Source organism: Jaculus jaculus, chromosome 6 (assembly GCF_020740685.1).
Source record: "Jaculus jaculus isolate mJacJac1 chromosome 6, mJacJac1.mat.Y.cur, whole genome shotgun sequence".
Taxonomy (NCBI): Eukaryota; Metazoa; Chordata; class Mammalia; order Rodentia; family Dipodidae; genus Jaculus; species Jaculus jaculus.
In genome coordinates this window covers 83,609,088-83,632,543 of record NC_059107.1, presented here as the reverse complement: position 1 = coordinate 83,632,543, position 23,456 = coordinate 83,609,088, and the positions used below count along the sequence as shown (strand labels likewise).

Genomic DNA, 23,456 nt, shown 5'->3' with positions numbered 1-23,456 from the left:
AGAGAGGTAGGAGGATTGCTGTGAGTTCAAGACTACCCTGAGACTACATAGTGAATTCCTGGTCAGCCTGAATTAGTGAGACCCTACCCCCCAAAACAAAACAAACAAACAAAAAAAGGTTAAAAGGTTAAAAAAAAAAAAAAAACCACAGGGCTGGAGATGTGACTTAGTGGTTAAAGCAACTGCTTCACAGGCATAAGTCTGGAGTTCAGGTCCCCAGTAAACAGTAAAAAATGCTGCGTATGGTGGCATGGACCTGTCACCCCAGAACTCAAGAAGCAGAAAAGGTAGATACCCAAAGCAGGTTTGGTAGCTAGATTTGCCAAACTGGTAGCTCTGGGTTAAATAAAACTCAGTTTACTTTTTATTTTTATGTACTTATTTGAGTGAGGGAAAAAGAAAGAGAGACAGAATGGGCTCACCAGGGCTTCTAGCCACTGCAAACCAACTTACGATGCAAGCACCACCTTGTGCATCTGGCTTACATGGGTACTAGGGAGTGGAACCAAGGTCCTTTGGTTTTGCAGGCAAGCACCTTAACCGCTAAGCCATCTCTCCAGCCCAAAACTCAGTTTTAATACCTAAGTTGGAGAGTGACATCAATCTCTACTCTTCACATGTATACGCACACACATGCAGCCACATATGAACACACATACCACACACTCATGCACTGGCCACTTGTTGACACTTTTGTTTCATATTTTTTAATATTACATATAATGCTGCAAATCTGTTATATCCTAAGGATTATTTTAAGATCGCATAACTATAAGGAGAAAAATGGCTGTTGGAACCAACCTTATTCTGTCTAAATCAATCATCCTGGGTAAAGCAAAAGACATCCTTTAATACAAAATGAAATCCTAAAATATTCTGAGTTTCATATAAATGATGTTTTGAACAAAGAGATCTATAACTATGTAATCAGTGAACAAGAAGAACAGGTGGTGACATACTTGGCATGCACATAATGATCAGGCTATATTAAAAATGAAAGAGCCAGAGAGAGAGAAGCGTGGGTGAAAGAACACTTGATACATCTTTTCTTTTGTTAGCTGATATTCAATCCTGTTGCTGCCAGCAATACAATAGTTTTATTATTTTAAAACACTTCATTATGAACCAATGATACATATATGCTAGACTGCTTCCCACAACGAAACCATATAACATAAACCTACTAACAACTTGGATGGGATATGGCTCAGTGGATACAGTGGATACTTGCCTCACATGCACAAAACCCTGAGTTTAAACAACAGCACCAAAAAAAATCAGGGTTGGTGACACACACTGGTAACCCTATCATTCAGAAGGTAGAGACAGCAGAATCAGAAATTAAAGATCATCCTCAGATAAAAAGTGAGCTGGCCAAATCCCAGCACTCACCTTTAATCCAGCACTTGCCGTTAATCCAGCACCCGGGAGGCAGAGGTAGGAGGATTACCGTGAGTTTAAGGCCAGCCTGATGCTACAGAGTGAATTCCAGGTCAGCCTGAGCTAGAGTGAGACCTTACCTCAAAAAAAAAAAAAAAAAGTAAGCTGGAGGATAGACTAGGGCTATATGAGACCCTGCTTTTTGTTTGTTCTTTTTTTTAAAGTTATGAAAATAAACAAAATTTTTATAAAAGGCAAAACCTCTTAAGTCTTTAAGAATATGGCTATTCTGAGAAGAAATGTCAGGAGTAGAGGAGTGCCCAGCACTGAAATATCTCAACCACACCTTCCATGGCTCAGGGTCCATTACAGAAGAGGTGACGGAAAGAATGTAAAAGCCAAAGGAAGGATAGGACTCCTTACAACGTGCTCCTCCAGATACAAAATGGCCTGGATATCCATAACCTCACAGTGCCTGATACTACCTACACAAGACCACCATAATAGGAAAAGATGATGACATCAAAAAAAAAAAAAAGACTGATTGAGAGGGGGAGGGGACATGATGAAGAGTGGAGTCTCAAAGGGGAAAGTGGGAGGAGGGAGGAAATTACCATGGGATATTGTTTATAATTATGGACTTTGTCAGTTAAAAAGAAATAAAAAGGGCTGGAGAGATGGCTTAATGGTTAAGTGCTTGCCTGTGAAGCCTAAGGACCCTGGTTCGAGACTCAATTCCCCAGGACCCACATAAGCCAGATGCACAAGGTAGCACATGCATTGGAGTTCGTTTGCAGTGGCTGGAGGCCCTGGGGCACCCATTCTCTTTCTCATTCATAAATAAATAAATAAATAAATAAATAGAAGAAGCAACTAGAAGATAGAAAGAGAACATGGCTTTTCTTTAAAAAAAAATTTAAAAAAGAATATGGCTATTGAAACCAACCTCATTCTGTCTAAATCAATCATCCTTGGTAAAGCATACACGAAGATGGCAAGATGGTTGTAGTGATTTAAAATGTGTTTAGTTTTTATTTCTCCTTTGAGATAAGGCAGCCTCAAGCTCACTATATAACCCAGGCTGGCTTCAAACTGTCAATCCTCCTGTCTCTACTTTCAAAGAGCTGGGGTTATCAGCATGTACTACCACAACCAGTTTATATACATGATTTTATTTTATGTAGGTAAAATTGTATATACACACATATACAAATAAATGAAATGGTTTAAAAGACAGTAAAAATTAAAACAGGAATCATAATTTAGAAACTTAAAAAGAAACCACAGAAGCCACCACCACCACACACACACACACACACAAAGTCACTCTAGGCCCCACTGGTCTGGGCAGCTGGAGACCAGTGTGGACAGGATCAAGGCCTCTCAGGTTACTACAAAGAGGCAACAATACTACATACAGAATGCCTGCAAGGATGCCCTGCAGGGTGGTATTTTCGTGGAAACCACCCTTGCCATGGACCTCGGTCCTATGCTTTACTCTGAAAGTGGGGAAGAAGTCCTAAAAATCAACAAAAAAAGGCCTTTCAGAAGATGTGATGAATCACTGCCTCCAAGTCTCAAGAGTTTCCTCTAGACAATGACAGTCAGTGTAGACCTACTTCTTTCTCTGTGGCCAAATATCTACAGAATAAGGAAATCGAGTAAACAAGCAGAGTTTTAAAATAACAAATTGCCTAGTTCTTTTGCTGAAGTATTTTATATTAACATGAACACCTTATCATTAAATATACTAAACTGTGCCTCTTTCACAAGGGAAATACTGTGTTGTTATACCTAAAATGCCTTGTATGCATTATTTACTAGATGTTTAATTTTAGGAAGAAAACATTTGTACTAAAATAACTTACTATTTGTAATTTGTTGTCCCTAAGCATTTTATATTGTAATAAAATTTGATATTACAAATTTACAATTCTTAAATGATGATAGAGCATATATCAGGAAGAACAGGCTTTACTAACCAAATGATATCCTGATTTTCTAAATAAAAAGATTCTCCTTTGTAAAAAAAAAATTACTTTGGAGGCCAGGCGTGGTGGTGCATACTTTTAATCCCAACACTCGGGAGGCAGAAGTAGGAAGATTACCATGAGTTTGAGGCCACCTTGAGGAGACATAGTGAATTTCAAGTAGGTCTGGGCTATAGTGAGACCCTACCTCAAAACACACACATGCACACACAAAACCCAAAAACCAAAAAATAAATAAAAATTACTTTGTTTTGTCCACTGAACTTGGGGGAGATATTTCTTAGCAAAGGTTGCCCCATATGAAATAGACTGCTTTTATTCTTAAATTTTGTTGCAGTGGCAAGAGGCCCTGGCATGCCCATTCTCACTCATGTGCTTTCTCTCTTCTTGCAAATAGAGCACATTACCTCATATCTTAAAAAAAAATGTTTAAAAGGTAAGCAACATACAGAATATTGCAAATAGTTAAAAAGAAGTAATGTGAAAATATCACAACCTAAAAGCATTCTTCATGTCACAAGTGCTTTTCTTCCATAATGTGCCTTTGATTTTACGAGGGACACTTTTAGAAGGATATCTTATTGGTGCTTGTAATAATCTTTTAAGAGCTTGGAAATAAAATTTCTGCCTTGTTTTTTCTTTTTGGTTTTTGAGGTAGGGTCTTACTGTAGTTCAGGCTGACCTGGAATTCACTCTGTAGTCTCAGGGTGACCTAGAACTCATGGTGCTCCTCCTACTTTTGCCTCCCAAGTGCTGGGATTAAAGGCATGTGCCACCATGCCTCTAATTTTTAAAAGATGAAAAAAGCTATAAATTTAAGAACTGTTTCCTTAGTAGAAAAAGATAAACCACTGCCTAATCTAACATTAAAAAAAAAAAATCTTACAGTCTGATGTGGTGGTGCACGCCTTTACCCAGCACTCAGGAGGCAGAGGTAGAAGGATCGCTATAAATTCAAGGCCATCCTAAAAATACGGAGTGAATTCCAGGCAGCCTGGGCTAATGTGAGACCCTACCTGGAGACACACACACACACACACACAAAACAAAAAAACTTTACAGTTTGCACTTCATATCAGTATGAATCATATCAGACATTATCCTGGTTAACCTTGGAATGTCATGTTTTTTTTCAAATAGAATGCTGCTCTTGCTATAGCCCACACCCCTAGATCTACACAGGTTTCTCTAATTGTTTCACAATTCTCTTCCACTATACCTGTGCCCCTATAATACTGCTTCCTCACATTACCTTGAGAATCTGGCATGTAAGGTACCTTTAGTCTACAATTCTTCAAGGCTATTAGTCCACTTATTCCTTTATTCTTTCACGTTATCTTGAGAACGTTTGCAACTTCTATTAAAAAGCCTTGTATTTAAAAAAACTGAAAATATAAATCCACACCTACTTTAAGTAAAACTGACATTTTAATGACATTATTTTTCAGCCAAGGAAGTCATGTTGCTCTATTTTTAGTCAGGTTTTCTTTAAAATGAGTCATTCCCTTTACAAAGATCACGTACACTTTGGGTAGATTCATTCTTATTATTCACTACCGACTATGTGCTGGAATATATTAAAATTACATTTTATATTTTATGCTGATAGTTGATTTTATGTTAAACTTTGCTAATTCCCTAGTGATTCTGTAGCTCATGTAGACTTCCTAAGATTTTCTACACAGGTAATAAATGTCACCTTTAAATAATTTATGTTGCTTATTTTTCATTGTAACCCTATGCCTTTGCTATTTTTGACTTCTTTCCTGCAATGCTGAGATCTCCACTACCATGCTGAGTGGAAACAGTGACACCAGCTACTATCAATTTGCTCTGATTTTCAAGTAAATGTTCTCACCTTACATTCAGTACAGCAAATGCAAGTCAAGGAACATTTGCAGGTAGATATACATTTGTGTAGCTATTGAGTGCTAAATGTTTGTCAAAGGTTTTTTGGGGTTTTTTTTTTTTTTTTTCCCCCAGCATCTGTGTATGACTTCCCTTGAGACACAAATTATGCCCTGGGATCTCACCACTCCAGCAGCTTTTTGCCAGATTAAAAGACCTAATGACCCAGTGATACTGAGCAGTTTCTACAGCTGCTCACAGACACAGTTAACAAGGTCAAGGTGATCACAACATGATGATCAAATGGCTACTCACCCTCTAGGAAAAAGAGCCTGGCTTGCATTTTGCTTGCTATCAAAGGTGATGCATTTTTGAGCCTGAATTCAGTTCAGCCCACTGTATGAAAAGACACCACCTGACCGGTACATCACACTCTGGGATTTGGAAACTGGCTCTCTCTTAGTAATATTCCTGCTGACTGGTATATGTAAATAATGTAAACTACCTTGATCAGATCCACTGAACTCTATATCTAATTCTTAGCCTACAGAACTGTGACCGATGACTTAGCCATTATCTATGAGAATGAGGTTCTTTCTGTATTGGTCAGTGTTTCATCACTGTGACCAACCGGAAAGAAACCAACTTAAGCAAGACTTATTTTGGCTCCCAATTTCAGAGGTGTACAGCTGGCTTGCTCCCCTGTTGTGGGGCTGAGGTAAAGCAATATAGCATGATAGTGAGAGCATGTGGCTGAGGACTTCTCTCATGACACCCACAAAGGAGAGGAAGTAAGGCAGAGACAAGAAGCCCTTAAAGAACACATACTCAGCGACATGCTTTCTCCAACTAGACCCAACTTCTTATAGTTTCCAGCACCTACCAAAACAGCACTATCAACAAGGAACCAAGCCTTTTCACATATGAGCCTATAAAGGAGGCACTTCATATTTGAATCAGCATTCTACTCTAGCCCGCAAAGGCTCATGCCCATCCCATAAGGTAAAATGCATTTGGCCCATCTTCAGGAGTTCTCATAATCTTGGGTTCTAAATAGTCCAAATGTCTAAGACTGAGGCTCAAGTCAAACTCTTTATCTGTAAGCTTCCATAAAAATTCAAAAGAAAATTACATACAACAACGTATTGTATAACTTTCATATGAACAAATTCATCCCCAAGAAATCACCAATAACACACCAAAGTACTCCACCCAAGTCTAGATTGATGCATCAAAAACATGTTTATTGGTGTTCCATATAGGAATATGGGTGATTCAAAGGAAGCTGCATCACCAAAAAGCCCACCTCAGGAGCTGTGGAGAGATGGCTTAGCAGTTAAGATCAACTCCTTGGCAAGTATGGGGCATGAGACCTGAGGATCCACATAAGCAGTATGGCCATGCACATCTATAACCCCAGTCTCATAAGGGAGCATAGAACATAGAATCACCAGAGCTGTGGTAAACTCCAAGACCAGTAAGATACTCTTGCTCAAATAAAAGCCAACAGCAGAAAGCAATGAAGTGAGATACTCAATGTTCTAGTGTCTGGCCACCACAGGCAAACATGAACACAGGCAAGTGCATGGAGTGCTGTGTGGGCATGTACACATGCAAAAACCACACACACACTACACACACACCAACAATGAAAGTCAGCTTCAACACATTATAACAACACACAAAAGCTGCATTCCTAGAGCTCCCAGCACAACTTACAGTCAGTTCCATTCCTTCCTTCAGCTGTTTACTTCTTTTATAAAGGCTTTTATAAAGGCACCTTGTGAATCATGCAACTTAGTTCTTGGCTTCCTGAGCCTTGAGTCTCCCTCTTCCCTCCAGAAAGGAATGTTTCAGAGGACAGATGCTACAATGGTAATGTGTAAGGATTTCCATTCCAAAAGGAAGGGATAGGAAAAGAACAAAGAAAGATCCAACCAAAGCAAGCCCAAAACCTAACAGGAAACATTATACCCTATGGCTCCATGCCACTTAGGGCACATGGTGAGATGATATTGATGGGAATTAAGAGTATGACAGACTTCCATTTTGTAGACAACTAATCAGGGACAGAGCCCCAAAGGGAATAAACAGATGTCTACATGTCCTGACAAAGCTGGTATACACGGAATAAACAGATGTCTACATGTCCTGACAAAGCTGGTGTACACAGAGATTTTGCAATGAACTGTATATTCCAGGAACTGAAATCCAGGAGGCCCTGACTCAGCAAGATGCCACCTGAACACTATCCTCTCCTTTGTTTTTTTGCTTCCCCTCTTTCTTGGAACTTTTTTTTTTTTTTGGTATTTCTGTCTTGGAACTTTTTGGTAGGAACCAATACCCTTTTGCCTAACTCATCAACCTATCAAGAGTCCCCATACACATTTAAAGTAAATAACCAAATCTGGGCTGGAGATGGCTTAGCAATTAATGTGTTTGCCTGTAAAGCCAAAAGACCCAGGTTCAATTCCCCAGGACCCATGTTAGCCAAATGCACAAGGGGGTGCATGTGTCTGGAGTTCCTTTGCAGTGGCTGGAGGCCCTGGTGTGCCCATATTCTCTCTTCCTCTCTTTCTCCCACTCTTATTCTGTCAAATAAATAAATAAAAATAAAATATTAAAATAATCAAATCTGTCCTGACTTGGAGTCTAATTTATATTCCTAAAGGTATAAGCACCCTTGAGAGGCAATTCAAAAAGCAGTTACCCACTCAGGACCTCTCCCAACTCCAGAGGTTTCTGCTTTACTTTCTAAAACTCAAACCATGGCCCTTCTGCCATATCTGTACTCATAATTCTTTGTGGGTCACAGGATAATAAGCTCAAGAGCCACTAGCTTGGAGTTTTAATGACCAGTGCAGGTCTGGTACTCTAACCCCTGAACTATGCCCATCTCAAGCCAAGAGTGGCTCCAACATTCTCAAAACCTGCAATATGTACTCCAAAAGGCTTTGGCAGACCTGCCTCTCTGATCTTGCAGGTTGTAGCCTACATTCCCTCCCTCAAAGGCTGTTTTTTCTCACTTTCCTCAGCACATGTTGCACATTCTTGGCATCTCCAACTTCTGATCTCCACTACACCTTACTCTTTACCTTAATAGCTCCATATTTTAATCTCTGAGGGGTTGGCTGCAGTGACCCTGGCCCAGTCATACATTGCCTGGCCTCCCATGCTTTCTTTTAAAATCTTGTGGGAGATTCTATGGCATCCTAGCTCTTCCATTTTGCTAGACTGAAAAACAAGCATCACATGGATGGCATCAGGAACTGCTGCCACCTTAAGCTGTGCCCCTTAGAATCTAATTTGCAACAGCCTGAGTATCCTAAGGGCTGAGCACAAGGGAAACAACTGAAGTGGCCCTATACAAGAAGAGCTCAGAGATCTCTTCTCTAGGGAAAGTCTTTCAAATGACTTAAAACCTCTATGGTTTTCAATTGTCCATGGATGGAGAATGGTCAGTTTCTACAATGCCTCAAAGCATCTTCCCTGTTGTCTAAATCAAAGCACTTGGGTTTGTTTTTTGTTTTGTTTTGTTTTGAGGTAGGGTTTCACTCTAGCTCAGGATGACCTGGAATCCACTATGCAGTCTCAGGGTAGCCTCGAACTCACGGCGATCCTCCTACCTCTGACTCCCAAGTGCTGGGATTAAAGGCATGTGCCACCATGCCCAGCGGGTTTTTTATTTTTTCGCTGCCGCTCTCCCCTCACGTTTCCCGAGTCGCAGAGAGCGCGGTGTGAGGGGAAAATCCCGCACCTGGCTTGTCCTGCGGCTCGAGCCGAGAGTCCAGCAGCTTTCTGCCGCGCCGCGGCTGCGGCGGTTGGCCGAGCTGCCCCGGAGCCGCTGTTCCCGCCTGTACAGGCTCTGGATGCTCTATAACTCTTCTACTTCTCCGCTGCCGCCTCAATTTCCTATACACCTCACTTTTTAGTAAAAGTGTGTATTTTGCTGAGATTTTTTGGTCTTTTTCCCCCCTAAGCTGCTTTGGCGTGGTACCTACGCTGCCATCTTAACCGGAAGATGGGTTTTTTATTTTTTAATCAGTGCCACATGGTCACAGCAAAAAGCCCACTCTAGCTATCAATTTCTGTGTTACTGAACATTTTTGTCATTATGACAAATTTCTAACAGAAAGAAAAAATTTATTCTAGCTTAGTTTCAGGGACTGCAGTCCATAGTTGGCTTACTCAACTACTATGCACCTAAGTCAAAAAAAAAAAACAAAAACATGGGGGGCTAGAGAGATAGCTTAGCGGTTAAAGTGTTCACCTGCAAAGCCTAAGGACCCAAGTTCAATTCCTCAATACCCACGTAAGCCAGATGCACAGGTGGCACATGTGTCTGAAGTTCTTAAAAATAAATAAATAAAAAACATCATGTCACTGGCAGAATGTGGTGAGACTAGGCACATGCAGCCAGAAGGAAAAATGTTATCTATTCCTTCCATTTAGTACCCACCTCCAAAAGATTTTAGTACCTTGCCAGCCATGGTAGTATACACCTTTGATCCCAGCACTCAGGAGGCAGAGATAGGAAGATCACCATGAGTTTCAGGCTACCCTGAGACTACATATCGTGAATTCCAGGTTATCCTGGGCTAGAGCAAAACCCTACCTTGAAAAACCAAAAAAAAAAAAAAAAAGCTTTTAGTACAATCCAAAATAGTATAACCAGCTAAGGACCTGAGTCCATGGGAAATATTTTCTTGGTCAAACAATACAAGTCTTTTACTTCTGACACAACTACTGTGGATTCATTTTAAAAACAAACAATAGGGCTGGAGAGACTGCTTAGAGGTTAAGGCACTTGCCTGTGAAGCTTAAGACCCATGTTCTACTCTACAGATCCCACTTTAACCAGACACACAAAGGTGAGGCAAGCGCAAGGTTGCACTTGCCCACTAGATAACACAAGCATCTGGAGTTCGATAACAGTGGCTGAGGTCCTGGTACACCAATTCTCTCTCTCTCTCTCTTTTCCCCTCCCCCCCTCTCTCACAAGCACGCATGCACATGTTCTCTCAAAAAAATAAATAAGGGGCTGGAGAGATGGCTTAACGGTTAAGGCACTTGCCTGCAATGCTAAAGGACCTCAGTTTGATTCCCCAGGACCCACATAAGCCAGATGCACAAGGTGGCACATGCTTCTGGAGTTTGTTTGCAGTGGCTGGAAGCTCTGGCATGCCCATTCTCTCCCTCCCTTCCTCCCTCTCCCTCTCTCTCTTTCTCTCTCTCTTTCTCTCTTTCTCTCTTTCTCTCTCTCTCTCTCTCTCTCTCTCTCTCACACACACACACACACACACACACACACACAGTCTCTGCCAATTTCTCTCTCTCAATTAAATAAAATAAAAAGAAGTAATACCAATCTATTTTTAAGTAGCAAAACCTATCTATTGTTTTTATGTCCCTTGACTCTATCAGAGGCCATCTTTAAGTAATGAAGACTAACAATAATTCAGGCCTTTCCAAAATGTGCTTTCTCAGCATAACTATATTGACCAAAATAAAAGCTGTAGAACACCACATAATTAATAGAAGGCATTCTGCATGTATTCACATATTTTCAAAGGGTACCTTTTAAGCCAGGGGCAGTAGTGCTCACCTTTATTCTTGATACTTGAGAGGCTGAGGTAAAGAGGATCACCCTGAATTTCAAGCCAGCCTTGGGCTACAGAGCAAGTTCTAGGGGTACCAGGTCAACCTGGGCTGGAGTAATGCCCTGCCTCAAAAAAAGAACTACTTCTGGAAAAAACAAAAGAAACTTTACTTTCTAATTAAGCAAAACCTTATTATCCATGTGCTAATAATTAATTTGCAAAAGTACATCAATAATTCAACTTATTTTAAGTTGTACATTTAGTATCAATTACAAAATGCTAGTTATGTCACACAGTTACAAAGTAGGTATAATGCTTGCTGCTTTCAAAATTTTAAATCCTAATAAAAATTTTTGGGTATGTATGAGGCCAGATCTGCATAGCACATATTTAAATGAGTCAAGTACTTATGGCATTATTTTGATCTTTTTTTACCTGTAGTCAGGCTGTCGGCTTATGGAATGATCATCTCTGGTCCATCTATAACCAGCTTCATCCTAAAACATAAAATTTTAATTTATACATTTCAAGTAGGACATACCTAATAGTACTATTAAGAACTAGTCTTTAGGGATGGAGGGATGGCTTAGGGGTTAAGGTGTTTGCCTGCAAAACCAAAGGAGGTTCGATTCCCTGGGACCCACATTAGCCAGATGCACAAGGGGGCACACGCGTCTGGAGTTCATTTGCAGTGGCTGGAGGCCCTGTCGTGCCCATTCTATCTCTCCCCCTCCCCCCTTTCTCTGTCAAATAAATAAATAAAAATGTTCAAAAAAACTAGTCTTTAAATTAAAATACTGTGAGGGCAAAAATGCTTTTCCTAGTAATTTCTAAGATCTCTCAATATTCAGATTCATGCTCACTGAAGAACATGGTATTTATTTCATTTTTCTTGTACTTGGGAGGCAGAACTAGAAGGATCATTGTGAGTTTGAGGCCAGCCTAAGACTACACAGTAAATTTCAAGTCAGCGTGTGCTAGAGTAAGACCTACCTCAAAAAACTAAAACATGTTTATAACTAAAAATGTTAATAACAACTATCATTTACTCGTAAATTATATTAGTGTAGTATATGGCACTAAATTTAAAATTACTCAAATAAGCACAGTGTGTTCTCTAAGATACACTTCCAAAAGGGAATAAAAAGTATACTTAGTAGTTGGGCATGGTGATACACATCTTTAATCCCAGCACTTGGGAGGCAGAGGTAGGAAGAACACTGTGAGCTCAAGGCCACTGTGAGACTACACAGTGAATTCCAGTTCAGTATGCACTACCTCAAAAGAAAAAAAAAAAGTGTCCATAGAAATATATATCAAATGACCTTAAAACCACACAGCACAACAAAGAATGCAAATTACAGCCAGAAAAAGTAATTCAACTAAAATATCTCCATCTTTCTCTTGAATATTACATACCCTACAGTCGTGTGAATAAAATGTATCTATTTTTATTCTCAATATTAATATAAACAAGAGAAAACAAAAACAGTTATAATAAAATAATAGATCCAGGGCTAGAAGGATAGCTTAGCAGTTAAGGCATTTGCCTGCAAAGCCAAAGGACCCAGGTTCAATTCCCCAGGAACCACATTAGCCAGATGCAAAAGGGGATGCAAGCATCTGGAGTTCATCTGCAATGGCTGGAGAGCCTGGCGCACCCATTCTCTCTCTCTCTCTCTCCCCCGTTCTCTATCAAATAAATAAATAAAAATAAAATATATAAAAATTACTAGATCCAGCAAGTACTTTATATTAATAAACTCAACATAAAAATTAGTTATAAAATTCCTAAGGGTCATAAGCATGCTTGTTGTTTTTGTTATTTGAAGGAAATTTAAAGTGAAAAAAAGTTATGTAAGGCATAACAACTACTTTTTGTTGTTGATATTTTGTTTTGTGGTGTTGAAGACTGAACCCATGGCCATCCATATGGCAGGTAAATACCTACCACTGAGCTATAGGTCCAGACAAAGACAATTTGCAAGATTAACATAAAACTGTACTATTGTTGAAGCAATATTGTACTAAAGGTTTTTAGAGAGAGAGGAAAAAAAAGCATGTTTTCATTACAGAATGAATGAAAATAAAATAAAAATCAATATTACAAGTAAGAAGCTGTAACATTTGCAAACTTTAGAAACAAACACGAGAAACCAAGGAAGAGTCCCATTACAGAGAGAGGAAAAAAAGCATGTTTTCATTACAGAATGAATGAAAATAAAATAAAAATCAATATTACAAGTAAGAAGCTGTAACACTTGCAAACTTTAGAAACAAACACGAGAAACCAAGGAAGAGTCCCATTAGCACTTAAAGATCACCAAAGGTTACCATAATGCAGAACAGAGCTAGACTCCCACACATATGAACCCTTAATAAATTGCTTACCTCCATTTCTTTAAGTGGAAAGTATAGAAACTAATCCAATAGCCAACATGAAGTTAAATCTTACTATAAACAGTGTTTAAAAATTCGTTTATTTTTATTTATTTGAAAGTGACAGAGAAAGGCAGATAGAGAAACAGAATGGGCGCACCAGGGCCTCCAGCCACTGCAAACGAACTCCAGATGCGTGCGACCCCTTGTGCATCTGGCTAACGTGGGTCCTGGAGAATTGAGCCTCAAACCGGGATCCTTAGGCTTCACAGGCAAGCGCTTAACCACTAAGCCATTTCTCCAGCCCTAAACAGTGTTTAAATATGTACTATTAACTATAACAGGGAAGGAGATAAGAGAGAGAAAAACAGTGTAGAAGAGGAATGCTTTAATATGCAAGCTAGGACAAAGTAATTACTTTGAACACTTCTGAGTAGTAATAAATTATAGCAATTTTAAATATCTACTATATTATCAAGAGAAACACATTATAATAGTAGTAACAGCAACTAGCATTTTTAAAGTGCTTACTATCTGACAAAATGATTTGAGTGCTTTTTATTGCTAATTAGCAAGTAGAGCTTAAAAACTCTAACAAAAATGAGATGAACTTTTTTTTTTTTTTTTTCTGGTTTTTCGAGGTAGGTTCTTGCTCTAGCTCAGGCTGACCTGGAATTCACTATGTCGTCTCAGGGTGGCCTCAAACTCACAGCAATCCTCCTACCTCTGCCTTCCCCGTGCTGGGATTAAAGGCATATGCCACCACACCTGGCCTGAAATAACCACTGTTAACCCATCATACTCAGCATTTTGTCATGGTGAAACTAATCAAAGTAATTATAATGCATACATTCAATAACTGGTAGGAGACACCAGCTCATCACTGCTTAAGTGACAAAACAATAAATTATATGATTCTATAAACCCTGCCAACTCAGGAGATCAAAAAATTAGGAATAGGTCTATAGTATAGCTTAGCAATAGAGTGCTTGCCTAGCATGTGCAACTCTGGACTTGTTCCCCAACACAATAAAAGGCAAGCTATTGGGAATAAAGTTATTTACAGCCATCTAGAGTGCTTACCTATCTTGACCAAAACCTCAAAATCCTTGACAATTAATTTCCATTTGACAGCTAGAGGCAAGTCAACAAAACACCAAGCTAGTTGGGTGGCACAGCACTGAAATTCCAACACTCCAGCACTAGGAAGACTGGGTGAGGAGTACTGCAAGCTGCAGGCAAGCATACAATAAGACTCTACTTCTAAAACAAACTAAAAACAAAACACAACAGGCAAGCAAAAATACCAGAGCACAAGCAGAAGTATTTATTCCACTGCTTCCAAGGCCTACAGATGAACTTTAATTACATTAATTTAACTTATAAGAAATAACAATTAGTATGGGGGTATTTACATACTCCTCTGTGAGGTGGACCACTTCTTCGATCATGAGAAAAACTGCGGCCCTCGTCATAGTCTCGGTAATCAACATGACTGTAATATCTACTGTAGCTTCCTTCATCAGGTCTGTCTAGAAGAGGTGGTCTCTTTTCTAGCAGAGGTGGTCTCTTTTCTAGCAGTGGTGGTTTCTTTTCTAGCAGAGGTGATTTCTTTGGCACAATATTAACTACTCTATGGTAGCCATCCTAAAACAGACAAAAAGAAATATACAAAAATCACTAGTTTCTCTGATTGATTTTGGAAAGTTTCTTAAAAACACAGGAGTTCTCATCTGTAATGAAACACAGTAAATGTATAAACATAAGAATACATAAGTGAAATAACATAAATATAACTAACAGTAAAGTTTTCACATGACTTTAAGCAAAGAAAATCATTCAATGAAGCCAAGCATACAAAAATAACATACAGAAATTCAAAAAGACATACATATGTAAAGGAAAAAAATCAGTAAGAATGTTACAGAAGTTCTATCCCTAATTTCATAATATAGAAATAAACCCATGAAATGATTACATGTTTGCCTAATAAGAAATACAAGACTTTTATCCATAAGCAACAGTAAATAAGGAAATGATACTGACATAAAGACCAATTTTAGAAGCTGGGCATGGTGGCACACAGCTTTAATCCTTTTCTCAGAGAAGGTGCTTTGAATTGTAGGAGCTGGGGCTCCACGTCATATGTGCCAAACATGCATGAGGCTCGACATTCAATCTGAAGCTCTACCAAAGGGGAAAAAGTTATGAAAGCTATTCTGCCCACATGAAATATGGTATACCAATGAATATGTCCATATTTTTTCTAAATACTACCTTTCATAGAGATTTAAACTAAATCTTAGCTAATATGGAATTTCTTAAAATTTTACTTTACCAAGTATAATAGTAATTTGTAATCTGGCAGAGAAAGAACTGCACGTTTGAGTTCCAGCTCAGGCTACATAGTGGATCTTGTTGCAAAATAGGAGGGAAGGGAGGCTGAGGAGATGGCTCAGTGGATAAGAGTGCTTACCATGCAAGCTTGAAGGTCTCAGAGGATCTGAGACTCCAGCCTGGTTTGATTCCCTATCACTCATTTTAACAACAGGCAGTGATTATGCCACAACTGTAACTCCAGTCCTTCTGGTGGCAGAGACCATTGAATTACTGGTGCTTGTGACCCAAAAGAAATGGTAGCTCTGGACAAGGCACACACAAGTGCATATACCACACATATATCATATCCCACACCACACACTACATAACCTACACTCACATACAGACATACACGCTCCCCCCCCACACACACAAATATTTTCTTGGTTTTTTTAAGGTAGGGTCTCCCTCTAGCCCAGGCTGACCTGGAATTCACTATGTAGCCTCAGGGTGGCCTCGAATTCATAGCAATCCTCCTACCTCTACCTCCCAAGTGCTGGGATTAAAGACATGCACCACCATGACCAGCTAAAAAACAATTTTAAAGTTAAATCACAAATTACAAGAAGAACTTCTAATTAAAAATTGGTTATTCAGCCAGGCATGGTGGCAGATAGAAGTAATACAAGTACTCAGGAGGAGGCAGGAAGAACCCTATGAGTTAGAGACCAGCCTAGGCTACACGGTAAGACTGCTGCAAAAAATCACCAACAGCCAGGTGTGGTGGTACAGACCTTTAATCCCAGAATTTTAGAGGCTGAGGTAGGAGTATCACTGTGAGTTCGAAGCCAGCCTGAATTTATATAGTGAATTCCAAGTCGACCTGAGTTACAGTGAGACCCTACCTCAAAAAAAAAAACATGGCTAGAATGATGGTTCAGTGGTTAAGTGATCTTCCTATTCAAGCATGAGAGTCTGAATGAGCCTTAGGGGGCCTCAAACTGCCTGAGTTCAAATTTCTAGACCCCATATAAATTGCTAGACATGGCCACACACATCTATAATCCAGTCGCTCAGGGAAGCAGAGACCCAAGAAACAACTGAACCCAGAAATCACCAAGAGAGTCCAGTTCAAAAACAATACCAGGCAAAGAAGTAATGGAGCAGGGCATCCAACATTCCATTCAGGACACACACAGGCAAGTCACCCCTAACACAGGCAAGCATATAGTACACCAAAAGGGCACACACACATGCATACACACACTACCACCACCAGCAGCCTACACATACATGCAAGCAAAAAAAAAAAATAAAAATCTGTCATTCATAAAATGATATTAACTAATTTCTCCAATGCCAAGAAACCATAAAAATTCATCAATTAAATCCTTAAGTGTTTATTGTATATGCCTGTTGGGAGATAGTGCCATTTACATAAAAACAGTTCAATGAACAGAAAACTTTATTACTTTTCCAAGCAGCCTGCTCCTTTGTTCAACTGCTAAAGTTATATGAAAAAATGAAAGATTATAAAACATATATATGATAAAATTTTTGAAAATGTTTTTCTATATCATGTAAAATTACTTTTAGCTGGGTGGTGGTATATGCCTTTAATCCCACCACTTGGGAGACAGAGGTATGAAGATCAATGTGAATTTAAGGCCAGACTGGGACTACAGAATGAGTGCCAGGTCAGCCTGGGCTAGAATAAAACCCTACCTCAAAAAAAAAATAATAATACTTTTAAAGACATTAAACACAAGTCACATTTAATTTTTTCTACACTCATTTTTACTAACTAAATTATTGAAGGGATTTTTCAGCAGCAGATACAATTCCTAATGACAGTTCTTGTACAAGGCAATGAATATCAAATGAGTATTTCCTCCATGTTGAGAAAGTGTTAAATAATAAGTATATTTGCTCTGCTCTTTGGAACCTGCTCCTCAAAGAAAATTCCCTAGCTACATGGTAAGACTTAAGAAAAGTGTAACAAAGTAGGCCTGTATTTTCAGAGTTCATGTCTTATCCAATGCATCATTCAAGGAATTTTTTTTCTTCTCAACAAAAAAACAAAGTAATTGAAGGACAGGGAAAAGTTAAGTGACAGAGAGAGCTCAGCAAGCATCATACCCTGGGGTAGAGGGAGAGTTATTGATCCATAAAGCTCAACGAAAGACCAGATTTTCTACCTCAAATGTTTATATTAGCAAAACTCAAAAGGAGCTTCCCTGTCATCCCCATACTACAAGGCTTACTGCAGGCTGGCACCAACCAAAGGGACAGCTGGAGACCAGGTGTACTTTGGAGAGAGTCTAGCTTTAAAAATTCAAGGGCTGGGGGCTGGAGAGATGGCTTAGCAGTTAGGCACTTGTCTGTGAACCCTATGACATTGGTTCAAGGCTCAATTCCCCAGGACCCACGTAAGCCAGATGGACAAGGTGGCACATGCATCTGGAGTTCATTTGCAGTGGCTGGAAGCCCTGGAGCACCCATTCTCTATCTGCCTCTTTCTCTCTGTGTCTGCCACTCTCAAATAAATAAATAAAAATTTAAAAAAATTCAAGGGCTGAAGAGATGAATTCGTGGCTAAGTAGCTTGCCTATGAAGCCTAAGGACTCAAGTTCAGTTCTCCAGAACCCACATAAGCCAGATGCATAAAGTTGCTCATGCATCTGGAGTTCCTATGCAGTTGCTGGAGACAATGAGACACCCATTCTCTATCTGCCGCTTCCTCTCTCTCAAACAAATAAAATATTTTAAAAATTCAAATATGTGTACTTAATAAGTAATAGAAAGTATGTGCTACTGATTTAAAATAAAAAAGGTCTAGTTTGCCACTAGTGATGGTGCATCTCAGCATTTGCAGAGGTAGAAGCAAGAGGATCAGAAGTTTGAGGCCAGTCTAGAATAAATGAGACTCTGGCTTAAAAAACAAAAAAAAAAAATAGGGAGGGGGCTGGAAAGATCACTCAGTGGCTAAAGGTGCTTGCTTGCAAAGCATCAAAGTCTGACAGCCCAAGTTTGATGTCCCAGAACCCATACAAAGCCAGATGCACAAAGTGGCATGTGTGTCTGGAGTTCATCTGCAGTGGCAGGAGGCCCTGGAGTGCCCACACTCACTCTCTGTCTGCCTCTTTCTTGCTCTCTCTCTCAAATAAATAAAAGTAGTTTAAGTCCATTTTAATCATTATGATATAGAAAGAAAAACCTTACACAAAATACTAAATGCTTTGTTAAGAAGTTATATACTTCTTGGAGATGGGCATAGTGGCGCACGCCTTTAATCCCAGCACTCGGGAGGCAGAGGTAGGAGGACTGCTGTGAATTTAAGGCCACCCTGAGACTTCATACTGAATTCCAGACAGAGTGGACTAGAGTGAAACCCTACCTCAAAACAAAACAAAAGTCATACGTTTAAGACAGACGTGGTGGCACATGCCTTTTATTCTCAGCACTCGAGAGGCAGAAGTAGGAGGATCTTCATGAGTTCAAGGCTACCCTGAGACTACATAGTGAATTCCAGGTCAGCCTGGGCTAGAGTGAAAACCTACCTAAAAAGAAAGAAGGTGTACTATTAGGTAAATTCACAAATTTGTATTTGTCAATGTGTTAGGGATTACTTTGTGAAAATAATTTGAGAAATAACTTTAATAACAAAACTCTCAAAAAACTTCTCTAATTTAGGAATCTTAAATATGTTTGCATTTATTTAAGAGTAAGCAGCAGTTACAAGGCTGGAGAGAAACCACAGTGGTTAAGGTGCTTACCTGCAAAGCCTAAGGACCCAGGTTTGATTCCCCAGCACCTATGTAAAGCCAGATGCATGAAGTACCACATACATCTGGAGTTTGTTTGCAATGGCTAGAAGCCTTGATATGCCCATTCTCTCTTTCTCTATTTCTCTCTCACACTTGAGTAATTAAAAAGTTAAAAATAAGCAGTTATACTTTAATTTGCTATATATTCTAATTAAATATAACTTCATTAAGAAATACTTTTATGGGCTGGAGAGGTGGCTTAGCGGTTAAGCGCTTGCCTGTGAAGCCTAAGGACCCCGGTTCGAGACTCGATTCCCCAGGACCCACGTTAGCCAGATGCACAAGGGGGCACATGTATCTCAAGTTCGTTTGCAGTGGCTTGAGGCACTGGCACTCCCATTCTCTCCCTTTCTCTCTCTCTCTGTCTGTGGCTCTCAAATAAATTAATAAACAAAAAAATTCTTTAAAAAAAAAGAAATACTTTTATTTTGAAAAAGCATCAAAATACATGTTTAATTTTTTTTTTATTTATTCATTTGAGAGAAAGAGAAGAGAGAAAGAATGGGTGCACCAGGGCCTCCAGCTGCTACAAACAAACTCTAGACACTACAAACGAACTCTAGACGCATGCACCACCTTGTGCAGCTGGCTTACATGAGTTCTAGAGAATCGAACCTGAATCCTTTGGCTTCACAGGCAAACACCTTAACCACTAGGAAATGTCTCCAGCCCCAAATACATGTTTTTATATAATTTGATATATAAATTTGTACTGAATTTCCCATGCTAACATTAATTAACCGAATACAAATTATATGGAGCAACATGTTTCTTTAAAAACATTCTTGGGTGTGCTGGAGGGATGCCTTAGTGGTTAAGGCACTTGCCTGCAAAGCCAAAGGACCCATGTAAGCCAGATGTGTCTGGAGTTCGTTTGCAGCAGCTAGAATCCTTGGTGGACCCATTCTTTCCCCCCTCCCCTCTTTCTCACAAGAGGAAAAAAAAAAAAATTCTTGGGACCATGGGTACACACAGGTGTTGAGCAGGTGCTTAGCTTTCATGAAGCCCTGGATTAAATCCCCAGCATCAAAACCAAACCCACTGATTTTCCACTGTCATGAAAACATACTTGGACACAAATTTTATTTTAATACAAATACACTTGACTTAAAATGAAAATAGGTAGGTAGAGGCAACAGAGTCCCTGGTTGCTTGCTGGCTAATCTAGCTGAATCTGTAAGCTCTAGGTTAAGTGAGATATCCTGTCTCAAATAAGGTTAGGATTGAGAAGATGGCTCAGCAGCCAAAGGCATTTACTTACAAATCCTGCCAACGTCAGTAAAATTCCCACTGTACCAAGCCACCCATGTAAGACAGATACAAAAAGTACGGTGTTACGCAGCAGCAGCTAGAGACCCTGGCATGCCCATACACATACATGTGCAAAGAAAGAAAGAAAATATAAAAATAAATAAGATAAAGGATGGCTGATAGGAGTAAATATTTGACACACACATACATGTGCATCGACACACGTGTGCCCATACATACAAGAACATGCTCACACATATATACAAAAAAAACTAGGTAATGCAAAATGGTACATGTAAATATCAGTATTATTTCTCACCACAACCAACTTACAATTTGTATGAAACCTACAGAAGTCTCATTGAGTCTACTGTCCTGGTCCAAATCCCTGGATGTGTATGAGCCTACAGAAACCTTGTTTCTACTGTTCTGGTCCCAACCCTGAAAAAGCACTTGCCATACAGTGACACCTTATATAATACATGTTTTATTTTGCTGGCTCGACTTTATTTTACTTTTTGTTTAGTTGGTTAGTTGTGTGGTTTTTTTGTTTTGTTTTGTTTTTTTGAAGTTGGGTCTCACTCTAGCCCATGCTGACCTGGAATTCATTCTGTGGTCTCAGGGTGGCCTTGAACTCACAGCAATCATCCTACTCTGCTTCCCAAGGCTAGGATTAAAGGTGTGAGCCACCATAACCGGCAAAAGTACTTCTGATTTATTTTCATCAAGGCAGGATCTCACTCTAGCCCAGGCTAACCTGGATTTCACTATGTAGTTTCAGGGTGGCCTTGAACTCACCTCTGCCTCTGGAATGCTGGGCCCAGACTGACCCAGAATTCACTCTGTAGCCTTAGGGTAGCCTCAAACTCATGGTGATCTTCCTACCTCTGCCTCCCTATTTTTGGCTCAACTTTATTTTACTTTTTTGTTTGTTGGTTTGTTTTTTGGGATAGGGTCTCATTCTAGCCCAGGATGATCTAGAACTCACTCTGTAGCATCAGGGTGGCCTTGAACTCATGGTGATCTTTATACCTCTGCCTCCAGAGTGATGGGATTAAAAGCATGTGCACATGCTTTTTTACCATACAAGGGAAAACTATAAATCATATTAAAAAGTTTAGTATTGCCAGGCATGGTGACACACACCTTTAATCCCAGCACTTGGGAGGCAGAGGTAGGAGGAATACCATGAGTTCAAGGCCACTCTGAGACTACACAGTGAATTCCAGGTCAGCCTAGGATAGACCTAGACCCTACCTCAAAAAAAAAAAGTTGAACACTACAAAGGCTGGGAGACGTGCCTTCATAAATTTTGTTGGTTCCTCTCTCTGAACTTCTGTGTTTTTGTGATCTGTATGCATATTGTAGCAATTCTCAGTTTATTCCCTGATCTTCAGTGAAATATTGGTGTTTCTGAGTCAGTCCAGTGGTTTGGGGGAATTCTTAAAATACTAGAAACTGGAAAAGGCCTCCAACAATAAAACACAGTGTGGGGCTGGAGAGATGGCTTAGCAATTAAGGTGTTTGCCTGCAAAGGCAAGGGGTTCCAGTTCTATTCTCCAGGACCCACATAAGCCAGATACAAAAGGAGCACTTGAGTCTAGAGTTGTCTGCAGTGGCTGGAGGACCTCGTGTGCCCATTCTCTCCCTCTCCCTCCCTCCCTCCCTGCCCCCCCTTTCTGCCTCTTCCTCTCTCTCAAATAAATAAATAAATAAATAAATAAATAAATAAATAAATAAATATTTTTAAAAAAAACACACTGTTGTAGAATTTGGCCAGAACTAATTGCAACTCTCTTATAACAGTAATATCAGAAGCTAGAGGGATTGCTCAGTGGTTAAAGGCACTTGCTTGTAAAACCTGACAGTCTGGGTTCAATTTCCCAGTACCCATATAAAATTAGGCACACAAAGTGGCACATGCATCTGGAGTTCATTTGTGGTGGCAAGAGGTCCTGGTATGCTTGCTTTCTAGCCTCCCCTTATTTCTATCTCAAATAATTGTTTTAAGCCATGCTTGGTGGCACACACCTTTAATTCCAGCACTCAGGAGTAGGCAAAGGTAGGTGGAATGCCATAAGTTTAAGGCCAGATTGAGACTACATAGTGAATTCCACGTCAGCCTGGGTTAGAGTGAAACTCACTTTGGGAAAATATTAGTGATAATTAATTATTTAATTTTTTTTAAAAAGTCAATGAAGGGCTAAGGAGATGACTTAGCAGTTAAGGCACTTGTCTGGGAAGCCTAGGGACACAGGTGGAATCCCCAGTAACAACATAAACCAGATGCACAAGGTGGTGCACGCATATGGAGTGGCTAGATGCCCTAGCACTCCCATTCATATTCTCTCTCTCTCTCTCTCCCCCTACCTACCTACCTATCTATCTATCTACCTCTTTCTGTCTCTCTCTCTCTATCTACTTTCTGTCTCTATCTACCTACCTCTTTCTATCTCTCTCTACCTACCTCTTCCTCCCTCCCTCCCCCTCCCTCCCTGCCTCTCTCTCTCTCTCTGTCTCTCTCATGGCTAAATTTTTTTTTAAAACAAGAGTGAAAACAAAAAAGTAAATTAAGTCTGTGAAGTTGTCAGCCAAGAAAGTACACACCTCCACTGCACAGGGGAGCTGTACTAAATTAAAAGTAGCAAATGAGGAGACTTCCGGTTAAGATGGCGGCGTAGGCACCACACCAAAGCAGCCTAGGGGGGAAAAAGACCAAAAAAACTCAGCAAAATACACACTTTTACTAAAAAGTGAGGTTTATAGGAAATTGAGGCGGCAGCGGAGAAGTAGAAGAGTTATAGAGCATCCAGAGCCCGCACAGGCGGGAAAAGCGGCTCCGGCAGCTCGGCCAACCCCCG

The 23,456-nt window shown here is 39.8% G+C and overlaps 1 protein-coding gene across 8 annotated transcripts in view; it reads right to left on the bottom strand.

Annotated features, from left to right (window-relative positions):
• Pphln1 (periphilin 1) overlaps positions 1-23,456 on the bottom strand; it is a 171,779-nt gene that overhangs the window by 112,052 nt on the left and 36,271 nt on the right. For 4 of the 8 annotated variants that reach the window (XM_045152685.1, XM_045152686.1, XM_045152688.1 and 1 more), the window contains 2 exons: positions 14,618-14,845; positions 11,255-11,316 (listed from right to left, as the gene is read on the bottom strand). In XM_045152685.1, coding sequence (XP_045008620.1) covers positions 11,255-11,316; positions 14,618-14,845 — 290 coding nt within the window. The remainder of the gene's footprint in view (positions 1-11,254; positions 11,317-14,617; positions 14,846-23,456) is intronic. The other 4 variants (XM_045152689.1, XM_045152690.1, XM_045152692.1 and 1 more) reach the window with 1 other exon arrangement.